Genomic DNA, 24,939 nt, shown 5'->3' with positions numbered 1-24,939 from the left:
TGGGAAAGATCTGGTCTCTCGTGGGTTGCACAGTGTAGACTTTGGAACTTTTAGTATTGTAGGGCTAAAATATGTACATTGGGAGATTTTAAGGAGGAAAGGATATGATGCCTTTTCCCCAAAAGTAACCCTTAAGGATATTCTATAGCTAATTGTCCGTTAATCTCTATAGAGAATATCTTGCTTTCAATCTTAGAAACATTTTCTGTTTCTTAAGAGGGGGAGGGGAAGAAGAGGGTTTTCTTATCCCTATTGCAGTCTCACTTCTAATTTTCTTACTTGTGGAGACTTTTCAAACCGTGAATGGAAACCAAAGCATTTACAGTTTGCTTGGATGGATATGGTCTTCCTACTCTGCAGTTACTTTACAACATTGGGGCTTTTGTAATTTTGGTGGGTTTTGGAAAGCACGGGAGAGATAGTTTACACAGCTTCTCTTTGAATTTGTCCTCTTTGAATTTGTCAGTGGATGGATTGGTCTGATTTTTCTCTTCCCACCCCTTCTTCTCTAAAGATTTATGATATTCAGACTGGCAACAAGCTGTTGACTCTGTTTAACCCAGATCTTGCCAACAACTACAAGAGGAACTGTGCCACCTTTAATCCTACAGATGATCTTGTCTTAAATGATGGCGTCCTCTGGGATGTCCGCTCTGCACAGGCCATCCACAAGTTTGACAAGTTCAACATGAACATCAGTGGTGTTTTCCATCCAAATGGGCTGGAGATCATCATTAATACTGAGATTGTATCCTTTACATCCATGTCTTACTCTTTGTTTATCTAGTTTTGATACAGAAATAATTTGTTTTTCTGTCAATACTTGTTTCAAGTATTTACAAAGGTCCCACCCAGGCAGTCGGGTGCCTCTTCTTTGGTCGAAGTGCTAGTGACTGTGCAGTCGACTCTTGTCACTGTTGTTAATTACCAGTGTCTTTCACTAGCACGTTTTGTGTTGGGAAAAGTGACCGGATTCCTGCCTCCCTCTTCCCCAAGTACTGAAGTGACTTTTACCTATTTCCAGAAGGACTTTACTTCCGCTCTGCAGAAGTCAGTTGCTAGACATAAGAGTAAAATGAAGTACTGCTGTTGAGAGGAAAGCTACATATACATGTAGCTTTCATGTATATGAGATTTTCCGGGACATTATTCAGTAACATGTATTCGACATGCTTTTATTTTACCCTGACCTCATTGACTTTTAAAGCAATACCGAACAAGGAGAGGGAAAAAGTAATATTTCAGAATTTCCTCCATGAAAGTTAGATAAGAAGTTTTGTGTAAAGTAGTATTTCTTGACCACTTCCGTCCTAGTGGGACCTTCGCACTTTTCATCTTTTACACACAGTTCCTGCTCTGGATCAGTGTCGCGTGGTATTCAACCACACGGGGACAGTGATGTATGGAGGTAACAAATTATACTTCATTACTGTCTTTCTCCTCTCCCCTCTCACTTAGTTTGACATTTCCTTTTTGGAAAGTGCTCTCAAATGTGAATTGGAAAGCATAAGAGATGAAATGATACACAAATGGTGACAAAAAAGATGAAAATAATGTTGATTTAGGGTAAGAGGCCCCTGGCTTGCCAGATAAGTAAATCTTGTATGGAAAGAAATTTTATGCAGTAATTTTCCATGTGTATCATGAACTTAAAAAGCTTTGCGTTTCTTGTCTTGTGTTGTTGTACGCCTTTACCTGTAACACCTGTTGGGATGAGAGGTTGAGGATATTGTTTGCCAAATTAGTTGGGATATGCAAGGAGGATACCTTGTGAATAGGGGATGTTTCTGATTCTAATAGTGTTTCGCTCCCTGCCCTCTTTCCGCCTTCCCTCCCAACTAGCTATGTTGCAGGCAGACGATGAAGATGACTTAATGGAAGAGAGGATGAAAAGCCCCTTTGGATCATCCTTCCGAACATTTAATGCAACCGACTACAAACCTATAGGTGAGCATGAGGGGGCAGACCTTGATCATTTTGTCGTATTTTGGTATTCCTTATTTAAGATCCTCCGTTTTCTGGGAGGACTATAAGTTTTCATTGAAAAGCAGAGGGGTTATGGAAATATTTATGATCACCTTGAATTCTGTTAGAGGAAAAACTAGGTTTAAGGTCACAGCAGTAGTCTAGTCCTGAGTTCTGTCACATTCTGTTTTCCAGCGACCATTGATGTTAAACGGAACATCTTTGACCTATGTACAGACACCAAAGACTGCTATCTTGCTGTCATTGAGGTAAAGGGAACTAGCAGAAACCCTGCTGTTTTGTGATGCTGAGGATCACTTTATTGCATACATTTTGTGTTATGAGATGGGTTATAAAGTTGATGCATTCCTGATGGTAGATTGTTGATAACTACTCATTTATGGAGTTTGGGAGATATACAATATAAGAGAAATAGTAAGAAAATGCAGTGTAAAACAATGTGGAGAGTCCTGTCTCCTGTCGCCTTGGACTCGCATGTATATCCTTTTCAGAGGATCTCTCGCCAGAGTAAAACAGCTTTGTTCCAAGGGTCGCTCTTGTGTTTATGTCCCTCACTGTCCAGGCCTTCTCTTGATTTTTCTTTCCCTCTCTGAGTCCTAGATGTAACATTTTCAGAGTTAGTTCAAGAATTTTTGGTATTGGAAGCTCTGTCAGCTACAGGGTCAAGGTATTCAGTCAGAGTTGAAGTATGGATGTGGGCCTTCTGAAAACTAACTGCCCCTCGTGGACTGGGTGTGTTCCGTTTCAGAACCAAAGCAGCATTGATGCTCTAAACATGGACACAGTGTGCAGGCTGTATGAAGTGGGCAGGCAGCGTCTGGCAGAGGACGAGGATGAAGAAGAAGATCAGGTTAGTGGTCTTTGAGATTTCTTTCTGCCGAACGTTTTTTAGAGGCTCTGCTCTTCTGCTTTTTGCTGTAGGGATTTTTTAAGATCAGCCTTTGCTACCTGTTGGCATATTCCGACCAAAGGCCTGTCGTGTGTCCTTGATCACTGAAACTCAGAAGAAAATAGATTTTGTTATTACAGAGCTTCAATACATGATGGTCCTGTGAGTTCCACTATAAATTATTTTGTAGCTTAGCAATCTTTGTTTTGTTTTAGAGATTTCCTTTAGCTCACCCTGGGGACCAGCACCCTGTCTAGTGTCAGGATAAGTAACTCCCCTACTCCCAGTGTCAATCCCAAACAGAAAAGTCATTCTGCTGAGGTCATAGAAATGGCTTAACCTATAAAAAAAGTTCTGGTTTACATTGTTTCAGTTTTATGGCATAGTCTATTTTCAGAGTAATGGAGAGGAGCTTATAGATAAAGAGAAGATTTTGGTGCTTTTGAGAAATTAAACATAAAATGTGGATAAATAGGATCATGTGCCACATACAGTGTCTTAGCATTTCTTTTTCATGGGGATTTTAAGTCGTCATATTATGTTAGGTGCTTGCCTGTGTCAGTATCAGTTCTGAAGAATTTTGGCAGATCTTTCCTGTATACTGAGCTCTTAATAACATTTCTTTTCCAAGCATACCCTCACCAAATTCTTTAATCTGAGAAATATTTATTGCTGGATGAGTAATATAAAGTTGAAAATGAATGACCAGGATTTTACTTTATTGTTGCAGATAGTAAAGCAGGCGAAATGTCTCTTTTCCAGATCTTGGGTTCATTTTCTGTTTTCTTCTACTATGGTATTGCTTAACATTTGGTGCTTTATCTCCTCTTTAAGGGCACAGTGGGCTCTGGGTGAGGAGAGGGGCAACCACAGGATGAAAAGCAGCACACTTTCCTCTGTTTGCTCTGCCATCTCTCTCACCCTCATCCCTCCCTCTCACCCTCATCCCTCCCTTACTCTTTGCTAAATCATGCTCACTGGGTAGGGCTAATGGAGTAGCTTCTGTTAGCATCCTCCCCAAACAGCTTGTACTTAAGGCTTAAAAGAAATTTTTAAAGCATCACTTTCTGAAAATGGTAATTTTAAAAGTATTTTTTGGTTACAAGTCTAATACTATGGGTGAATGGCTCATGTTTTTCTCCTACTGAATTAGTACTGACTAAGCAAGGGTGTTTTGTTATGTCAGTTTGAGATTTAGATGTGTGTGTGTACTGCTGTTGGGTTTTGCAGGTTACGAACCTTTAGTTTGTCCTCTAAATTGAATCGTTGTTTACTCTTTCACCTGTAATCAAAAAGCTAAAACAGAGACTCGCTTAACAATCCCCTTTGTATGCTCTCTTGATCTCCACTATCTCTGGTGGAATATTCTGACTGGCTAAGCATGCAGGTTGTTTTAATTTGTTGGTGTATAATTGTTTATAATATTCTCTTATAATTTGTTATATTTCTGTGGTGTCAGTTATCACTTTTATTTCTGCTTTTATTTATATGCGCCCTTTATCTTTTTCTTGGTGAATCTGGCTAAAGGTTTATTTTGTTTATCTTTTTTAAAAAAATAGCTCTTAGTTTTGTTGTTCTCCCTTTTTTTAAGTTTCTATTTCATTTATTCCGGCTCTGATATATATTATTTCTTTTCTCTACTTACTTTGATCTTTGTTCTTTTTCTGGTTTGTTTAGGTGTAAGGTTAGATTGTTTATTTGAGATTTTTCTTGTTTCTTGAAGTAGGCCTATATTGCTATGAATTTCTCTCTCAACTGCTTTTGCCTTTGTCTCAAAGACTGTGGATCATTGTGTTTCCATTTTCACTTCGCTCAGGACAGTTTTTGGCTTTCTCCTTGATTTCCTTAACTCGCTGATTGTTCAGTAGCATGTTGTTTAGCCTTTACATGTTTGTGTTTTTCCCAGTCTTGTTATAACTGATTTATAGTTTCATACCATTATGATTAGAGAAGATGTTTGATATGATTTCAGTCATCTTAAATTTAGTGAGACTTGTTTTCTGGCCTCACTTTGTGGTATACTCTGGAAAATGTTCCATGTGCACTTGAAAAGAATGTATTCAGTTTTTAGGTGGAATTTTTTGCAAATACCTCTTAAGTCCATCTGGTAATGTATCATTTAAAACCACTGTTTTCTTGATAATCTGTCCATTGATGTCAGTGGGGTGTTAAAATCTCCTACTGTTATTGTACCTCTATCTCTTGATGTCTTTTAATACTTGCTTTATGTATTTACATACCTATTTTGGGTATGTAGATGTTTACAAGTGTTATATTTTCTTGCTGGATTGATCCTGTTATTTGTAATGCCTTTCTTTTGTGCCTTGTTACAGTCTTTGTTTTAAAGCCTGTTTTGTCTAAGTATTGCTACCCGAGCTTTTTCATTACCATTTGATTACCGTTTGCACGAACTATCTTTTTTCATCTCTTCACTTTCAGTCTGTGTGTGTCTTTTGGTCTGAAGTAGTATCTCATAGGTAGCATTTGTGTGGGCCTTGTTTTTTATCCATTCAGTTACGCCATGTCTTTTTATTGGAGCATTTACTCCATTTAGATTTAAAGTAATTGTGGGTAGGTATGTACTTGTTGCCATTTTATTGTTTTGTTTTTTTTTAATAGTCTCTGTCCTTTTTCTATTGTTTATTGTACATTGATGTACATTTTGTACATTGAATTTTTTAGTGATTTGTTTGGTCCCTTAAACTATCCTCATTTTTCAAATTTCCTTTTATTCGTGCTGGTTCAGTTGGGTAGTTTTTTAATACCTTGTCTTCCGCCTTGCCGATTCGTCCTTCTGCATCATCCACTTTGATATGGATTCCCTCTAGTGTATTTTTCATTTAGTCATTATATTCTTTGGTTCTGATTGGTTCTCTTTTGTCTTTGTTGAAGTTCTCACAGAGTTCATCTATACTCCCAAGTTCGTTGTGTAGCTTTACAACTAATGTTTTGAACTCTTTATCTGGCAGATTGCTTGTCTCCATTACATTCAGTCTTTTTTTCTGGGGTTTTGTCCTGGTTTTTTTCACTTGGAACATAATTCTCTATCTCGATTTTGGCTCTCTCTCCATGTTTGTTTCTATGAATTAGGTGGAACAGTAGCCTCTCTTGGTATTGAAGGCATGGCCTTGTGTAGGAGCTTCCCTTTTGTAGACTGCATGCACCAGGTGTCTTGGGCAAGCCAGATGGAGCTAAAGTGGGTGCGGGCGCAGGGAGACCTGGGGCAAGCTGCATGTTTCTGTCTCTCCTGCCTGTTTCTATGTGGTCTCTCTCGTTCGTTGTGCAGAGGCTGTTCAGTCTTCAGTTCTTCAGGGGGCATTGTTCTGTCTACAGGTGTAGATTTGATGTGTTCACGAAAGGAGTCGAGTTCAGTGTTGTCTTATGCTGCCATTTTGAACCAGAAGCTGTTTTGGTATAACTTTGAATAAAATTTTGGCAGTCATGAATAAAGCTCCTGTAAATATTCATGTGCAGGTTTTTGTGGGGACATGTTTTCAGCTCCTTTGAGTAAATACCAAGAAGCATTATTGCTAGATTGTATGGTAATGATGTGCTTAGTTTTGTAAGAGACTGCAAAACTGTCTACCAGAGCGGCTGTACCATTTCACATTCCCATCACCAGTGAATGAGAGTTCCTGTCGCTCCACATCCTCGCCAGCATTTCACGTTGTCAGTGTTTTAGACTCTGACCATTCCAATAGGTGTGTAGTGGTGTATTCATTCATTCATTCATTCAAAATGCATGGTTTAAGATTTTTTTTAGTAGAAAGGTATTTAGGTCTTAAAGTTTTATCAGCCTGCTACAGATATTTTCTAAAAATCATAACTGAGAGATTCCTCAGAATGGCAGCTACCAGACTAAAGGAAAGAGCCTTTCTCTCATAGTTCCTTTGGGTTTCTCCCAAAGAAGCTTCAGGGAGGGAGCTGCTTTTCAGTGAAAGGCTCTCTCATTTTTGTTTTAATTTACATTTCCCTAATGACATACGATAGGGAGCATCTTTTCATATGCTTATTTGCCATCCATGTATCTTCTTTGGTGAGGTATCTGTTAAAGTCTTTTGCCCCCCCTTTAAATTGGGTTGCTTATGTTCTCTTTGAGTTTTAAGAGTTCTTTGAATATTTTGGCTAACAGTCCCTTATCTGATATACCATTTGCAAGTAATTTTCCTAGCCTGTGGCTTGCCTTCTCATTCTTTTCACAGTGCCTTTCACAGAGCAGGAGTTTTTATTTTAATGAAGCTTGGTTTATCAACTGTTTCTTTTATGGATCATGCTTTCATGTTGCATCTGAAAAGTTGTCACCAAACTCAAGGTCATCTCCTTAAGTTTTCTCCTATGTTATCTTCTAGGAGTTCTATAGTTTTGCATTTTACATTTGTCTGTTATCCATTGTGCGTTAATTTTTGTAAAGGGTGTGAGGTCTGTGTCTAGATTCATTTTTTTGCATACAGATGTCCAGTTGCTACAGCACTTTTTATTGAAAAGACTTTTTTATTGCATTGCCTGTGTTCCTTTGTCAAAGGTCGATTGACTATATTTATGTGGGGGTTTTTTGGGGGGAGGTGCTCTATTCTGTTCCATTGATTGAGTTGTCTAGTCTTTCTCCAGTACCACACTGTCTCGATTCCTGTGGCTTTGTAGTAAGGTTTCAAGTTGACTAGTTAGTTTTCTAACTTTATTCTTCTCCTTCAGTATTGTGTTGGTTATTCGATGTCTTTTGCCTCTCCTTGTACACTCTGGAATTCATTGATGTCCACAAAATAACTTCCTCAGATTTTGAATGAGATTGTATTAATCTGTAGATCATTAGGGAGATCTGACATCCTGACAATATTGAGTCTTCTGTGCATAAACATGGAATATCTCTCCGTATATTCAGTTCTTTGATTTCTTTCATCAGAGTTTTCTAGTTTTTCTCATGTAGATCTTGTACATATTTTGTTATGTTTATACCTAGCTATTTCATTTTTCCTTCTTTAACATTCTTTTTGTATATGGACCAGTCCTTCAGTGGCTGGCTGTGGAAGCAAGAGACAGTATAAAGGAACAGCTTAAGTGCTCGTTCTTCTCATGCCAACCTCCAGGGAGGCTTGGGTCAGAGAAAAGACTGATTTCTTCTTTTGTGGTACCATTTAACTTTTGAAAGGTTAAGAGAGAAAGATACTAGATGCGGGGGTAAGGTGGTTGTTAGGATTTCTGACTCTGATGCTAGAAGGAAAAATAGAGGCTTCCTCAGCATAGACAGTCAAAGTCAAGAGTGGCAGGCTCAAGAGGGCCCTAATGAATGGCCCCTAGGGCCCAGTCTGTGAAAGAGCCTGAAAGCTTTCTGGCTTGGAGAAGACCAGGTGGGCGGATTAGGTGTGTAGTGTGGGTGAGTTCGCATTGCTTCAGGATTTCACAGGATCAAGGCATATTTCACTACATACTAGTCCATAGTCTTTATGGATAATTGGATGCATTTCATTTGAAGGACATTCATCAAATGAATGATAGAGAACTGTTTTAATCCTTAAGCCTGTGGTGTTTGATTTTTGACTTAGAGATCTTGTAGTGGAATAAGACATATCTATTTAAGCAAGTTTCCTTTGTAACCTTCATTCTGTTGTCACAGGTCCTCCTAGAATCTTGCGGTCATGTTTTGCTGTATTTACTATCATCTCCATCATATTTCTCCTCACCACCTCTTCACTGTGCCAGCCAAAGTTTTTTGTTGTTGTTGTTGTTTTTTTTAGCTCACTTTCCTTTGTGTGCTTCCCCTAATTTTAAACCAGAGACTTCGTTTTCATATGAGTCATTTGCTATTTAAAGTTATGTCCTAGTCTGGATATCTAATCTGCTCTCGGGTCTTCTCAGATGTTCCAGGTGTGACTTAAATGACTCAGGGATGTAGGCACCTGTGATTGACACCTTTTAATTTGCCTTTTCATCTTGGCAAAATAAACTCAGAAGCCTGAATGGTCAGCTGTCACCTGATAAAATGGCCCAGCTTTAAAGTGCCTACATAAATGGTTGTTAGTTATTTAAGCTTTATTGAGATATGATATACATACCATAAAAATGGTTGTCTTTTGCCTATATGTTTAAATAAGTTTGGAGATTAACAAGAAGGAATGAACTGTACCATTATATTTTGTAGGAAGACATACACAATGTATTTGACATCCATAAATATTTGGTTCCTGGGGCTGCTAGTCTGCCTACCTTAGGCATTTGATGAGAGCATAGATAAGTCAGTCACTTATCAAAGCTCATCCATTGGAATTTTGGTATCTGTTGTTTTTAAAAATCAATTCAGTCAACTTTGATTTTTGGCTTTTAGGAAAATTACAAAAATCAAATATTAGTAATTGATCATTATTTCTAGATTTTGAAAAGCCAGTACTTTTCAACTATAGTTAACCTTAAATTTATATTTTTATAAAAAACAAGGGAATAATGCTCTTTTTTCTCCACTCCATTTTGGAATCTGGGACACACTGTGTGCTGTGCTTCCTGTGTGTTCTCCACTGCCTAGAAGCGGATGGTAAGAGTCTTTACTGATTACACACCTGCCGTAAGCCTGGTCAGTGATTCCTGAAAGGCCTTATTTTTTTCCCCCTAAAAAATTTAAAATGTAAATGAGTTAGATTCTGCCAGTGAGGAGAGAAAACACAAACATTTATGACTCTGAAATGAACCTGTAGCTTTTAAAGGGAGTTAATACCAGGCACAAACATCAAAAGGAGGAAAAGCAGTTTAAATTTTATAACCTATGACATGCTAAAATATCAAGACAGTAGGCTCAGGTTTTAATTACATTTTTAAAGTCATTCTGCTATTTTGAATATTTAGATTAACTTCTTAATTACCAGGGGTTTGTTTTTCTAAAAGATCGGTTATATTTTTGAAGGCAATATAGGCTAAAAGCTATTTCTCTTGAAAAATACATGTATTCAAGAATAATTTTGAACGGCTTAGAAACAAATGCTGCACTTATTTAAAAGGTCACGTAATTTAAGTCCTAGAGAACTAGATAGTTTGATGTAGCAGAGAAGGTCAGTGGTGATACCGGATGCACCTTTTTGGTTCTGTCTTTGGGAGTCTAGATAGGGTATCTATTACAGAAAAGTAGAATTTAGAAGTAGAAGGTACTTCAGAGGTCATCTTGTGCATCCTGGTTCTTCATTAGGGGCGCATTTCATAATTCCTGGGAACCTTCCCAAAATTCACCTGTGTGAGCTTCATTTGTAAAGATTGGTTCTGTGGGCCCTGGGTGGGGTTTAGGCATGTGTATTTTGGAACATGTTTTCCCCAGGTGCTTCTAATGGTCCCACCTGAGTAGGAGCCACTGACTTAATTAAATCACCTCATTTAATAGGAAATTGAGACTCAGAGAAGTTGGTTATTAGATGGTCAGTAAATGGTCATTGCTTCTGTCGTGATTTGGTGTTGTGGGCAGTGTTACGGAGCTTCTGGATGGGATGAGAGCATAGAAAGCTGGAGAGACTGGAGACCGGCAGGCTGAAGGAGAATACAGTAGGTGAGTGAAGGGTGGACGGGGATGCTGGGGACCCCAGATTTGTGGGGAATAGTTAACTGGGTGTGAGAGGGAGAAGTAAATGATATTTGAGATTTTTACCTGGTGAATTGGAGAAGTGTAGAAAAGGTGCTGGGTTTTAGGGGTGTTTTGAGTTCAGTTTTAGAATTAAAAGGATTTTAAGTTTCTGTGGTACAGGTAGCTAGAGCTATTTAATGAGAGTTCAAGATTTATGAATGAGAGGAAATCTGAAGGCAGAACTAAAAGTTGTAGGAACCCACATGCCTAGAAGAGGAGATGTCAAAGAGGTCAGGTGGAGATCAGGCCAGCAGCCCTGTGTGGAGGCCGGAGAAGCCCTGTGGTCAGCCATCCTGGACTTTGTATTCCACTGGGAAGGTTTTAGTGATTGTAATGGGAACAACAAACTAACACTTGTTGAACACTTAGTCTGTGCCAGGCACTGTCCAAAGAGCTCATCACACACATACATACGCATTTTCTCCTTTAAATTTTCTACCAACAACCCTGCAAGATAAATAAATCACTCATAGTCATAGTGCTAGCAGAATTTGGATTCGACAAAGACAATCTGGCTCCAGAGCACACACCGTTCATTAACTGTTGCACCGTGGGGTGTTACAGGCGGAAGCCAGACTCATTGGTAGAGGAAGAAAGTGAGTGAATGAATGAGTCAGTAAGGGGTGGCTGAATACCTGAAGGCTGGGAATAGGGTTTAGATCACCCTTTTCACAAGTCTGCAGGTGGGAGGGATTTGAAGTCTGTATAGATTGAGAAGTTAGGTTTGGGGAAGTTGAACCTCATCAGAAAAGGTGAGAAGCCAGTGCAGATAAGTGAGGGGAGGTGTAAGTGGAGTGGGGATGAAAAAATGCAGCTGTGGTGACAAGGCCCTGGGTGAACTTGAGGTCCAGAGCAGGAGTGGAGGGCTTGCCTCCACCCTGTCTGAGAGGGGAGTGGGCTGGTTTATATGCAGGGTTTGGGGCTTTGGGTGACCATGAACTTGACTTAAGGTGGGATTGAGAAGAGGATTTTGGAATTCTTTCTGTGGGAAAGTTTATCAGTAATTTTGTTTTCAGATCCTAAAAGAGAAATCTTAGAGAATTAAAAAAAAAAAAAGAAGAAAAAACCACGCTCGTGGATTCAAAACTATGTTTCTGGAGTTGAGTCAGAATTCTAGCAAGATTTCTTATTTTCATTGTTTTACTTTTTTTGACCACTCATTAAAGGAAACTTTTTTATTCTTTAGATATGGAGGAGAAGGGCTCATATTACCAACTAGGTGCTTAAACCAGGAAAGGTTTCTCCTAAAATTGATTTCTACATTCTCTTTTTATTTCAACCACAGAATTAGATTCTAACACAACATTTTTGATAGATCTTGTGTCTGTTTCATGATCCAGGTTTCAGATTTAAAATTTAGAAAGTGAGCTTATGGCCAAATCCATGTGTAACAAGATACACATTAAACTAGCGTTGGTCATTAAATAATATAAATGCTGAAGTGATCTTTATGAGATCTCCTTTCCTACCCATTTTCCCTCCTGGGTCACATATGTCCTCATGGGAGCCTTCTGAGATGTAAACTATTTCTTTTGCTACAAGGCTAATAAGTAAAGGCTAGGTTTGTAGGCTCCTGGAAGAATTTGGAATGGTATCTGTAGTTCAAAGCTTAGACTATGGTGAACTATTTTCTAGATTGCTCTTGATTTGGGAGCTTTTTTTCTTACTTTTCCTGGATTGGCTGAGCTTTCATGTTTTTAGAAATGAAAGCGAATGGTCTTCCTAAGTTTGCAGACTATAACAGATGCTTATTTAAACAGTTTAACCTTTGACATACCCACTCAACTGGACCTTTAAAAGTTACGATATCCTGAGACATTGAAAATTTATGTAAATTGCCCAAGTTCGTACAACACATAATCAGCAGGGCCAAGATTCCAACCCAGCCTTGTTTGATCTCAAAGCCTATGCATTTTCTCCTATCCCATACTCACAGTGATGAGTGCCTGTCAGTAATAGTAAGTTGATTTCAGAATCAAAAAGTTATGCTATCTTAAATTTTAAATGTAATCTGTTCTGTAGAGCCTTCAGAAACACAAGGGCCTATTCTTTTTTTCTTTAATATACTTGTTTTAAACTGTGGCACTCTATTAATGGAATAGAACTAATTTTGGTCAGGGCCATGAAAAATATGCCTGGAAAGAAGAGGTAAAAGTTGTAATCTGGTAAGCACTTTGGATTATTGCCCTGAAATTTGGCCTCTCTCCCCGTTCTGTTATTTCTCTGAGTTGATGTGCTCGTTTGTAGGGGTAGGAGCTCTCTGTGCCTCAGTTTGTTATTGCCGTCAGCACTTTCAGCTTCTTTCAGGTGGGCAAAGGCCTAGTGTGGAGGTGACGTGTGGCCAAGACTGGAACAGTGGTGTCAAGCCACCACATGGGTGCACTCAGCACACACACATATAGGTATTAGGATTACTGGCTATTGAAAGGGGTTGGTTTTTCTCGTATAGCTGCCAGAAACTGTTGAAAAGTCTAAATAACTGGGGCAACCAGCATATCAAAAAATCTCTAATAGGTGGTTTCAAAATGATCAAAAGTTCATAGAGCAGAGCTGACCTCACAGCCCATGAACACCAGTGGCTCGATCAGCACAAAACGTTTGGTTTTTAAGTGATTGACATATAGCAACACCTTTAAAACTGTTTTAATGTTTTCTGCTTATGTTGGGCTTGTTCTGTTGTGACTTTCCTGAGGCCGATGTATTAAATGAATTTTATATTTTTTTATTGCAGGAATTAGAATCTTTTTTCCTATTGGCAGGGCTGACAGTTGATGTTTGAGCAGAAGGATAAGTGACTGAAACGTTGGCCACATTTACTTGGAAACACCTATCATCCTTATTAAAGCAAAGAAGTGTTTCCTGTCTTGTTTGAAGGGAAATAGTTTGGATTCTAGTGCAAAGTTGAAATCTGTGGCCAATGCCAGAACGTATGATTTACAAAGCCCAGGGTACCTAAAGCCAAGTATTTCATTTTCTGGTAGTTTCCCTACCTTTGGGAATTTCTCTTAAGAATGAAAGTTTGGACAGTTTCTTTACTTTAGCACAGTGGTCTCCAGCCTTTGTGGCACCAGAGACTGGTGCTCCTGTGAGCATCTAAGGCCTGATGACCTGAGGTAGAGCAGCTGAGGCGGCGATGCTGGTGCTAGGGAGCGGCTGCAAGTACAAATGGAGCTTCGCTCACTTGCCCACCGCTCATCTTCTGCTTTGTGGTCCGGTTCCTAACAGGCACGGACCAGTACTGGTCCATGGACCAGGAGTCGGGGACCATTGCTCTAGCATACTGTGTGTGTCATGGGGTGGGGGACACTTATAACAGAAAATGGGGGTATCTGTTAGTGTCCTGTATTATAAAAGTCTTGTTGGACAGTTCAGATCATCGGATGCTTATGATAGTCGCACTGTTCACCCACATCCTGGGTTATGAGAGCGAAGGCAAGAGCTTGAAGGGCTTAGGAGCTGATGACTTAGCAGCTGTGTTCTTCCTGTCGGGTTAAAGCATTACATTTTAGATTCTAGGTAGAAACTTTTGTTCTCAGAAGCTTTTGTTCAGTTTCTCAACTGATTTCATATGGTTTGGTTGATGTAGGAGACAGAAAGGAGTCCCCTGATTTTATTATTAGTTAAGGACCTAGAATATTGATGGCAGAGACCTCTGCGAAGCGAGTTGTCTGTTTCTTTGGATAAGGGCTGTGTGACAAGCAATGCCTTTGCGGAGTGACTAGTAATTCTTGTCTGAGGGGCACTTTGAGTGACTTGGGGGACATGTGTGTGCCTGTCTCATTCTTCAGTGATAAGTGATCGGCTCGTGAAGTCTGTGCTCACCTAGATTTCTGCTCTTTTTACCGACAGTTTCCTCCTTGTCTCTGGGAAGGAGGGAAGGCTGCCCATGTAGCCACATGGGTCAGGCCTCTGAATCTGTCCTAATGGACTTTGCTCTCTTACCAGGAAGAGGAAGAACAGGAGGAAGAAGACGACGATGAAGATGATGACGACACTGATGATCTAGATGAGCTTGACACTGACCAGTTGCTGGAGGCGGAGTTGGAGGAGGACGACAACAATGAGAACGCAGGGGAGGATGGGGACAATGACTTTTCTCCCTCTGATGAGGAGCTAGCAAACCTTCTAGAGGAGGGCGAGGACGGGGAGGACGAAGACTCTGATGCAGACGAGGAAGTGGAACTGATCCTGGGGGACAGTAAGTCGAGGGCCGACCACGGGGCTGAGTCCTGGCACCCAGGGGAAGGTTCCTTCCCGTGCCAGCCCAGCCCGCAGGGAGGCCACACCAGGGTCCGTGCCCGTACCTATTGATTCACCCCTTGAGGAAAAGCAGTTTCCCATCTCTGATCCTCTGCTCTCCCATCAGACTCTGTAACCAAATGGCTGTCATCTCCTCTTTATAACAGGTTGGCAGACTTTTTCTGTAAAGGCCAGACGGGAACAGTTTTACGCTTTGCGGGCCATGTGGTCTCTGTTGCAGCTCCTGGACTCTTCTGTTACAGTGTGACGCAGCCAGACAGTCCTAAGCTCGTGACTGGGGCTGTGTGTAGAGGGCGAGCCTGAGGATGGAAGGCCAGTGCCGTTCCTCCCGAGGGCAGAGCTGGCACCGTCAGAGGCGCTGCGCTTCTGCTTTCTACAGTTGTAAAGAAATAAAAGCCCTCTTGTGGAGGAGCCCTTTCCTGTGTGCTTTCGCCTAATGCCTCAAGGCCAGGGGACACATGTTTCTTTGGCTTCTGTTTTGTCCACCCCCTTTCCCCATATTCCAGGTTAGAAAGAACAAGCTCCAAATTTCCCAGTTATTTCCCACTTAGGACAGGTTTCTGAGGTATCCCTGCATATGTGCTAAGGTGTCCCGAAACAACCAGCTGATGGTTCTAAGAGTCCCTTAGCTCTGCAGCTGGACTCTGCATGTTTCCAGAGGACACATTCGGCAGCATCACTGTGACGTGTGTCACTGTTGACAGACTCATGCTTGCTGTGGTCCTGGTTCTTCCTAGTGCCGCCCTGCCTGACTGGGGAGCAATCCCTTGACGTCAGCCATTTTTCACGTAGCTAACCCGGCCAGCGTTCTCGCAACCACGGTAGGTGTTATGCCTAATATGGCAGCCACCAGCCACATGTGGCCATTAAAATTTTAATACACTTAAATTCAGTTCTTCAATTTCATGTCTACATTTAAAGTGTTCAGTAGCCACATGTGGCTACCATATTGAACAGCACAGATAATAGAACACATCATTACAGAAAAATACATTGCGTTGGCCTAGACCCAACAAATGTCAAGCCTCTTCATAGTAGATGTTTGGGTTTAATAATCATTGGTGGTAGGAGGGGGGCGTGCATAGGGGAGGGTGGGTACGGAATATATTTAAGCATATATAAAAGATTTTGTTCTACAATGACCTGAATCCATTTTCTTTGGGATAAATATCGTATGTACTTCTAGCCCTCAAGATGGAAGGCAACTGGCTTAGGGGAGACTGTTTTACCTAAGTCCTCTTGCTAAAATTGTATTTTGAGGAAGCTCTGGGGGCTGGGAGGGAGCCTTTCTATTTGCCCGTCTGTGGTTTACCAGCTTCCATTTTTTCCATATTGGAGAGGTCGAGGTGATTCATGGTCAGAGCCCCAGGTAAGAGGGACTGTGGGCAAGGGACACATGACAGTAACGATACATGGGCAGGTTTCACTGAACCTTTTTGTCACCTAAATAGTGGCACATGGGGCACAAGCTCTGTTTCCCTTCACTTGCAAGTAATCACTTGCAAGTAGTGCCTCACAGAAGAGTATTGCTTATTTTTCCATTCTTAGTTTGGATATAAAGCCGTTACATTTGTATCTGGCCTATGAAATTAAAGCCTCCTTTACGCTTTAACTGTTTAGGAAATTCCTTTCAAGTGCGAGAGGTAATGTGGAAAACCTTAATTCTGTCAGCAATGAGAATGTTACTTTAACTTGGTGGGAAGATTTATGATGTGATAATGCCATGACAACTTGAGGACATTTTAGCTTGGGCTCTAGAATTGAGGACAGAGGTGGCATCTGCAGCATGTACTCCATTGCTTTCTCTGTACCCTGGGCTTGCTGATGTTTTTCCTCCCACGAGGGCATAGCTCTTCATCTCTTGGGGCTCCCTGTGGAGCCCTCGAGGATATGATGAAAGACATCATGACAAGAAAACCACACCCATGTGCCCCCACCTGGTCTTGCATAGGCCCTGGATCCCAGAAAGCCATTGCTTTGATTCCCAGTGCAGGACCCCGGCCCTAGGAAGAGAAGCACCTCAACTCTGAGGTCTTTGTGTTCCGGGCCGTTCTCCCCCAAGGCCTGTGTGTCGTGGAGCAGCAGGTTAAATACCACATAAACACTGCCTATCTACAGCTAGACTGCCTCTGCCTTGGTCCGCACCAGGATCTCTTGCACACTTGGAGGGTGAGAAAAAGGCCGAGGAAGGCAGAGGAGTCCTGCCGCCTGCCCTCCAGCAGGGGAGTGGTACCCGAGCCCTGAAGGCTTGCTTGAACCTGCACCTGACAGCTCCTTGCTTAAAGATTGTATTGTGATCCAGCTGCACTCAGAGTCCTTGGCTGCCAGGCAGAGTTAAGACTCTGCTGTACCGCAGGGCTCAGGTGGGTGGGCCTGGTGTTGCTGGCTCAGGGCGGGGTCCCCAGGGGTCTGCCGTGGGCCCAGGACACGTGCAGGGCTTGGCTCTGGGGGAGCAGGCCCTACCTTGCCCTGCAGGCCCTTCCTCCCGGAGTTCTTGCGGCAGGGAAGCCGAGGCGGCTTAGTTTGGATCGGCTGTGTCAGGTACTGTTCTTCGATCTTTCCATCCTGTTTCCCCCGCACCAGTCGTCAGGCCACACTCGTGCCTTTTTAGACCTAGCAACACTGATTTCTCTAGCCATCTTTTTTGCTTATTTTCAGGACTTCCTTGAATCACGGCCATACTTTTCTTGGTTTTACTTTATCCGTTTCCATTTTCTTCCTAAAGGAGACCATAGTGAATGTAGGAAGGTGTGGAAATATACTTTGTTCTTCCTCAGCTATTGGGGGAGAAAGGCTGACGAGGGATTGTGTGGAACCAGTGGCTCTTCACCCCCCTCCTCGAACCCCAGGACCTATAGGCATTTACTTGCAGGGCTCCAGATCAGGGCCTGCCCACTTCCCTGGGGACCTTGTTAAAAATCCTTTCGCAGCTTCTGAGCTGTGAATAATCACAATGAGTTCTGAGACCTTTGCTTTACCTTCACTGGGCAAACACTCGAGTCCTAAGCTAGGGACTTTCTTGGATTGTGGTCAGCCAGACACTGCACTTTGGCCTCGTGTTGAGGGTGCTTTCTGCTACTGCCTAATTTCGCCCCTTGCTGAGGTGTTAATGTGGTCTGTCTGCTCCCTGCCTGAGGTGGTCAAGCAAGGGCTCAAGTGCCAGAGACATGCCCCCCGCCCAGGGCATCCAGGCTAGTGTCAGCATTCCTCTGGTCTTGCTGCAAGCCAGCCTGCACCTTTTTGGGAATTTGTTCCCTGCAAAATTCATTTAGAAATTATGGAGGAATGAATCCTAGGTTTGACTGTCCCTGCCTTTGTGAGGTCTGAGAAGAGTGGCTGAGTTAAGAGAACAAGCTCACTCTTGCTTGGGCTCAGCCTCCCTTCTTAGTGGTCCTGGGGGGCAGGCTAGCCCTTTGCAGCTGTTCAAAGCACCATGGGTGGAAGCTTGAGGGGGACTTGCCTGGTCCTTTTAGGGCCTCTAAGGTAGGAAGAACCTCTAGGAATTAGAGGGCACCACATCCAGGTCCTTTGAAAGGCAGAGGTAGAGGTCCCCAGGGGTGACTCCTCCTGCCAAGAAGTATATTCTCCAGAGCCAGCTCCATGGAGTTAATTGATGTTTTTTCTTTCTGGAAACTGGTAATTAGCCTCACTCAGGCACAAATGTATGTATATGCAGGTGCTTCCTTCCTGAGAGCTTCCAGCAAGCCTCGTGCATAATCTAGTCTCTCCCTTTGCTTACCTTTCAGCCGACAGCTCTGACAACTCTGATCTGGAAGATGACATCATCTTATCTCTGAATGAGTGAGGAGCCATCGCCACATGGGAGATTCTTGGCAGGCGAGAAACTGAGTCAAATGAATTCAGAACACCCTCCCTCCCTTCCCTCCCAGGGCTGTGGCTTTTAAGGAACTGCATGGTCTGTACTCAGAGGACTGTGGCTTTGTCTCACTGGGACCTAAAGGCCCTTCCCTAACAACCACCCCAAAAAGACAACAGGGGTTAGGCCCTAGTCTGCTTTCCCTTCTCCTAGGATGGACGTCTTTCCTCAAGGAAAAAAAAAACATGTCTCTGGGGTTATTTCACAATATATTTTCTTTGTATAATGTTCTTTAAAGAACAAGAAATAGTTTTTTATAAAACTTAAAAAGAAAAAAAAAAAAGCCAGGCATTTATAACGGAGGGTATGAACTTATATCCACCAGGTCTCTTGTCCCTGTACTTCATTTTCTATGGAAGAAAATGACATCTAAAGAACAATATAGAGGCATTTTTACATACGTATTTAAATGAAAAGGAAAATCGTGGTTTCTTAAATTGATAAGGATTAAGAATATTTTATTATAAATATAATATATGATTTTTTAACCTGTTCTGTTGCCTCATGTGCTGTCAGGTTAATTTGCTTCCCTTCGTGCTCGGGCTGGGGAGGAGGCCCCGCTTGTTTGCTGAGTAAATGCCGAGACGCACCAGTGTTGTGCGCTGGGGCAGCAAGGTCCTTGTGGATACTGGTTTTGTGGAGTTGAGGGAACTTAGGATATGAGTTCACTCCCTCTATTTTATTTTGTCATTCAGTTTTTCAAAAATCTTTTTTCTTCCCTTTTTCCCCAATGTGGAAATTATAAATCAAAGGCCTTTTTCTTTAATGTAAAGTGTATTTATTTAAAAAAAAATACAAAATAAACTACAAGTCTGTCTGTTTGTTTATGGCCTTTCCCTGTCATCTTTTACCAAAGTGGGGTTTGTCCCTTTCTTTGCAGCTCTAGCCAGGCAGTAGAGAAGACGCCTTCCAAGAGGCAGTCCAGGATGCTGGTGAGGACAGCCTGCCCAGATAAGGCCCTGGCTCAGTCCCCGTGCCCACCAGGGTCTGCAGCTCTGCCCCACGGGGACTGTCTGGTAGAGTCCCACGCAGGGCGCCGTCCACTGTGGACACGGCTCTCTACCCGGTTCTGATCAAGGCAGCTCTGGAGTACAGGTTTGGGGGAGCTGGGAAGTTAGGGGTCCTGGGATGTTTTGGAGGGATGAGCTGGCAAAGCTAAGGAGTGAAAGCGTTGGGGCCATACCTGTGGCTGGGTGGCTGTCAGTGCTGTTCCCTGAAGGCGGTGTGGTGTCCTAGTGGACTTGAGCGGTTCTCCAGTTTGGGCACTTTAGGGGCAGCTGGGGCTGGGTTTGCAGATATTTCACAGGCCCCTAAAATTGGCCTATGGTTAATCTGTGCTGCTGCCAGGGGACAGTCCCAGGTGCTCTTCCCTTTACACCCACCCCGGCCCGCTTTCCTTCCCACAACAAATAGGAGACCCTAGGTCCTTTCCTTTGTGCTGACCCAAATAACAGCCTCTTGGTTTCTATTATGTGGGTGTTACAGAGCCAAAGAGACCTTCTTCCCTTAACTGAGGAAAGGGGATAAATGTGGGTGTGAAGTAAACAAGACAAGGCAGCTAAAACTCACCAGGGGCCGGGAAAGCCCTGCTGGGCTCTGGAGCACCATGCAGTGTCACACACTGACACGGGCCTGCGTCGCACAGGTACCTCTTGGTCCTCTAGAGAGCAGAGGTCTCAGCTCCTAAGTTGTTTCATGCCTCAGCTTAAATAGGTTGCTAACACCTAACCAGGAGAAGCGTGACTGCTGGTGCTGAATGGATTAGAAGAAAACGGGTTAAAAGTCAAGAAATAGTAAAAGCACTAGGTTCTCGTCATTAACTGAGCCACTGTCTCCCTGAACTGCCAGGAGCTTTTGGGAGCACCCAGTCTCTCAGGTGGAGATAGGGACCTCCAACAGGAAAGCAGAATTCTGGTTGCCTTGACAACATGCCTGCAGGGAAGTGCCCAAGTGGCTAAGGAAGTATCAGCCCTCATCACTCTGCCAGGGCTCAAGATCTGAGTCACTTAGGAGGAAACATGGAGAAGAGCAGCAAAACAGCCACAAGGCCGACTTCGCCTTTAAGTGGCACCTCAGACGGGACCCAGAGCCCAGGCACAGGCACCGGACACCTGCGGTTAATCGTCTCTTTGGGGCGGTCACCTGAACCAGGGCCTTGACCACCTGACCTGCTATCAGTAGTCAGTGCTGGCCAGGGCCTTTCTGGGTGTCACAAAACCCATTAATGTCTTAAGAGGCGAAGGAAGGAAGTGGTTGAGAAGAGGATCCAGAAAAGAGGAGGGTCACGTAACAGGTTGTGGCTCCTTGGGGGCCGAGGAGCACTTGTTCCCGCAGGAGGGTGGACAAGGCGAGTGTTGAACACCCTCTCTGGCCAGGTTTTCAGGCTCCTACCTGGGGAAGCTGGGAGGCGAAGGCACCCTGCAGGGCAGCTCTGGCCCATGACCCGGTTCTCTTCCAAGGTCCGCAGGAAGCCCTGCGGGCGCCTCAGTCTCCCTCCCCCCCCCCCCCCCCCCTACACCAGACCAGGCCCACTCCTGCTGCTGGCAGGCTGGCCACCCGGGAACGGTGCAGCGGTGGCCAGCTGTGCCCCACTGACCCGTGCTCAGACACGTGGTACTGGTGGCCACAGCTCAAGTACTAAAGGCAAACACATGACACTTCTTGCCTGTGTTAAGGTTCTTGAGAACATGTGTGTTCTTATGAGCAGCAGCTGAAGCTCAGCAAGTGCTTCCCTCTTTCCTGTCCAAATCTGCAAGCTCTTGAAGAGACCCTTAAACTTCACCGTTCTTGGGGAGAAGCATGTATTCTCCATGCTGCTGCACTGAGCCCCGGCCCTGACCTCACGAATTCTCATGCAGCATCCCAGCTGTTACTTGCACGGCTTTGAGCCAGCTGGGGTAGTGGACCAGGCCTGGAGAGGGAGTCAGGTGGAGCTCCAAGTCACTTGGGAGCTCACTTCTCTCACTAGAGCATCTGAACATCCAAACTGCTACACAAACATTCAATGGTGTTTGGGCTGTGTTCTACGGTGTCAATTGCTGTACGATGCTGGCCATACTACCTTATCAGAGACATGACAATTTAATGCTTCTTCAAGCCGCCCCGCCCCCAGCTCAGCTTAAATGGCTTAGAGCTCTAGCACTGCATGACACCTCAGAGACGGGGACCTTGTTTCCCTATAGAAGCACCATATGCCCAGCTGGCCTAGGAGCGCACACCACCTCACACCTGGGAAACGGGTCAGAGCACCTCCTGACCCGCTGCACGCACTTCCTTGCAGCATCACAAAAAACTCAAAACCAGGGCCGAGGTCTGGGGCTACACTGAGATCCGAGTCCTAGCGAGAGCTGGGCTGGCTTACGCTAGCCACCCCAGCGTCTCGCGTCTCCCACGAAACGCTAGTGACTCGGCTCAGGTCTACTCCACACTGACGCCATCAGTTCCGAACAACCAAAGAAGAGCCGGAAATTCACGAACAGCAGGTAAAATTCAAGAATAAGGACAGCTGCCTCCCACCCTCCATTCCAGCCTTTGGCCTCCAGTGCCCCTGGGAGGCTGAATGAGAGGGGGCCCGTGCAGACTGGTGGCACCCCTGGCATCAACACTGCACTGTTCCTCGTGACCACCAGATGACACGGCTGCTGAAGACCACCTGCCCTCAGAAAGGCCTCAAGGTAGGGCACTGTCCAACAACAGCTACGGCTCCAACTGGTGGACACACACGTTGCTTAGGGTAGGGCGACACAAACTGAAAACCACCACAGCTGCTGGCTGTGGACATGGGGCTCGCCCCTTCTGCATGGGCTCTGCTCAGGCTGGCATGGTAGGGCCCAAAGCCTACCTGCCCTCATCCAAGATTAAAAACAAATGTGAACACTGCCGACGCAGCCCGAAGAGCTGAGGGGCTGAGAGCCACCAATGCAGCAGGACTCTGAGATGTGCCAGTGCCGGAAGGCTTACGTAGGGCCTTTTGCGCATGCAGTGGGGAAAGTCTTCCATCTTTGAGAAAAAACTTGATTAAACCAGGACTCTAAACAGGATTAAAAATCCATCCTCTGACAAAGGCTTTACTGACGAACTTTCCATACAGTTAGTCAAAAAATAAAAAAATACAGAACACAGCAGACAGTATTTCATACACTAGAAATCAACATGACAGGAGTCCCTTCTCATCGCTGTAAAAAATATCCCGAAAACAACATGACAGGAGTCCCTTCTCATCACTGTAAAAAAAAAAAAATCCCAAAAACCTAAGAACTTAGTTTTGGTGGGGGACAGGACTTTGGTCCCCCATCAAATGAACCAAAACAACCCAGCAGAGAATTCAAACCAAGGGGGTAGGATAGAGGCGGTGGACCAGATTTTAAAATAACCGCTTTTGTGACAAACGTGGAGCTGGAGAAGACAGGTCTGGGCTAGGCAGTGTCTCTTACTATAACTATCACCATGTGTTCTTCCTCTAGCTTGCCCAGTGTCCTCAGTGCTGACTGGAGGTACTGCTGTGAAAAGTCGCAGGGTGGGAAGGCATACAGCATGCCCGTGCTGTCTCTGCCTTTGGCCCCACCCACTGGCAGGCTGATCACCCCCGCTGCCTGCTTCTGTTTCAAGTAGGAGACCAGGTTCCTGAGAAGCCGCCTCTGTAGGCCTGGCTCCACTGGGGGCATCCCCTCGGTGCCAGGCCCACTGGGGGTGGCCTGGGTGGCCAGCAGCACTGCATAGCCATTGGGGCTTCCCTGCTTGATGCGCCGCGTGACCTCGTCGAGCTTGGGCTGGTCCAGTCGGAGGCGCTGGGCAATCTTCAGCTGAGTCAACTTACTCCCGGAAGTGTGGTCTTTGAGGAGCCCGCTGATCACCCCCTGGTCCCCCTCTAGGATGTGCATAGATGTCGGGAAGCAGCTGTTTTTCAACACTAGAAGCCCGTTCCAGCCCAGCTGCAGCGTCTGGGCGTACTCTGAAAGGTTCTTGAGCTTTTTGGTCTCGTGTTTTGGCTCCTCGAGAGGCTTGGGCTCAGCCTCAGCGGTCCGATGATTGCGCTCGCCCTCGCGTGTCTTCTTCCCGTGGGAAGGGTCTGGCGCCTCGTGGTGGTGGTGGTGGCTCCGCTCCTCAGCCCCGTGCCTGCTGTTGCTGAGGGAGTTGCTGCTGGACTCCTTGGTCCCTTCGCTGGAGTGATTTTCCTTGCGGCTCCGTTCAGGGGTGCGGTCGGAGCCGCGATCCGCCTGCTGCCCACCACCCTTGGTCCTGCTCCGTTCCTCATAAGGGGAGTGGGTTGTCCGCCCGCGGTCACTGGAAAGGCTCCTCCGCTTCCGCCTCTCCTCCCAGGGCTTGGGCAGGCCCCGGTCCCCATCTCCCCAGCGCTCCCCGCTCCGGCTGCGCACCGAGCGGCTGTAGCCCTCCAGGCTGTTTCGGCGGTCAGAGCTTTTACCGGGGCTGGCCCAGTCCCCTTCCAGAAAGGTCCGGTCTCTGTCCGAGTACAGGAGGTGCGGGGGGGTCCTATCCCGCACCCGCAGGTCGGCATCCAGGTTTCGGTGCCGGGTGTACCCATCAGGGAGAAGCTCGTAATGCACAGGGAGTGGGGAGGGCTGGTACTGCTGGGGGTACCGAGTCTCCTCCGCTTTGGCAAAATCCACGCGCAGCCTTCGGTCTGGACCACCCAAGGGAAAGCCCCTCATTTTAGCGCAGGCGGCCTGGGCTGCGTCCAAGCTCTCGTACTGGATGTAGGCAAAGCTGTCTCCTTTGACGTGATCGATGGTCCTAATGCTCCCAAAGCGGTCAAACTCCCGGGCCAGAGCCGCCAGTGAGGTGTTGGGTCCCAGACCACCCACCCAGAGGCGGGTGGTGGGGTTGGCCTTGCCATAGCCGATCTTAATGGGGTTGCGGCCAATCACCCGACCCGACATGGCCACCTTGGCCCTGTGAGCCATGTCCAGGTTCTGGAACTTGAGGAAGGCATACGCACCGCCCTGACCACGGGCAGGTCTCTTGATGACCACCTCCTCAATGATGCCGTACTTCTCGAAGGCCCGTCGCAGCTCCACCTCTGACACGCTGTGGTCCAGGTTCCCGATGAAGAGGTTGCGCGTGGCCCGCTGGTCATCCTCTGGCATCAGGTCCTCCTCGCACACGGCTGGGTAGCCATAGGGGCGCCCCCGGTCGTCGTACAGCCCATAGTAGTCCAGAGCCCGCTCCCGGGACAGTCCCACGGCGGCGGCGGCGGCAGCATCCAGGGCAAAGGCTGCAGCGGCGTGGCGGGCGCGGGGCTCCCGCAGTGGCGGGGCGGCCACGGGGGAAAGCGAGCGCTGCTTGTACTGGTAGCCGCCATGCAGCGGCAGGTAG

General features: G+C 45.2%; 2 protein-coding genes across 5 annotated transcripts in view; one reads left to right on the top strand and one right to left on the bottom strand.

The window, feature by feature from the left end:
* The window catches only part of DCAF1 (DDB1 and CUL4 associated factor 1), a 63,970-nt gene extending 44,542 nt beyond the window's left edge, over positions 1–19,428 (top strand). For 2 of the 4 annotated variants that reach the window (XM_025044859.1, XM_006909145.3), the window contains exons 18-23: positions 515–748; positions 1,315–1,408; positions 1,843–1,947; positions 2,161–2,234; positions 2,735–2,836; positions 14,415–14,869. In XM_025044859.1, the coding sequence (XP_024900627.1) occupies positions 515–748; positions 1,315–1,408; positions 1,843–1,947; positions 2,161–2,234; positions 2,735–2,836; positions 14,415–14,780 (975 nt within the window). In that variant the 3' untranslated portion in view covers positions 14,781–14,869. The other 2 variants (XM_006909146.3, XM_015587180.2) reach the window with 2 other exon arrangements.
* A 3,218-nt stretch (positions 19,429–22,646) lies between these two features.
* RBM15B (RNA binding motif protein 15B) lies at positions 22,647–24,938 on the bottom strand (the record flags this gene model as incomplete). The annotated part of the gene is made up of 1 exon (XM_015587164.1): positions 22,647–24,938. A coding segment is annotated over one exon (1,917 nt), but the record flags the coding sequence as incomplete, so codon positions are not given.
* Between the last annotated feature and the right edge of the window lies 1 nt (position 24,939).

The sequence above is a fragment of the Pteropus alecto genome, unplaced genomic scaffold, assembly GCF_000325575.1.
Source record: "Pteropus alecto unplaced genomic scaffold, ASM32557v1 scaffold53, whole genome shotgun sequence".
Lineage (NCBI taxonomy): Eukaryota > Metazoa > Chordata > Mammalia > Chiroptera > Pteropodidae > Pteropus > Pteropus alecto.
This window is presented reverse-complemented; position numbering and strand designations above follow the sequence as displayed.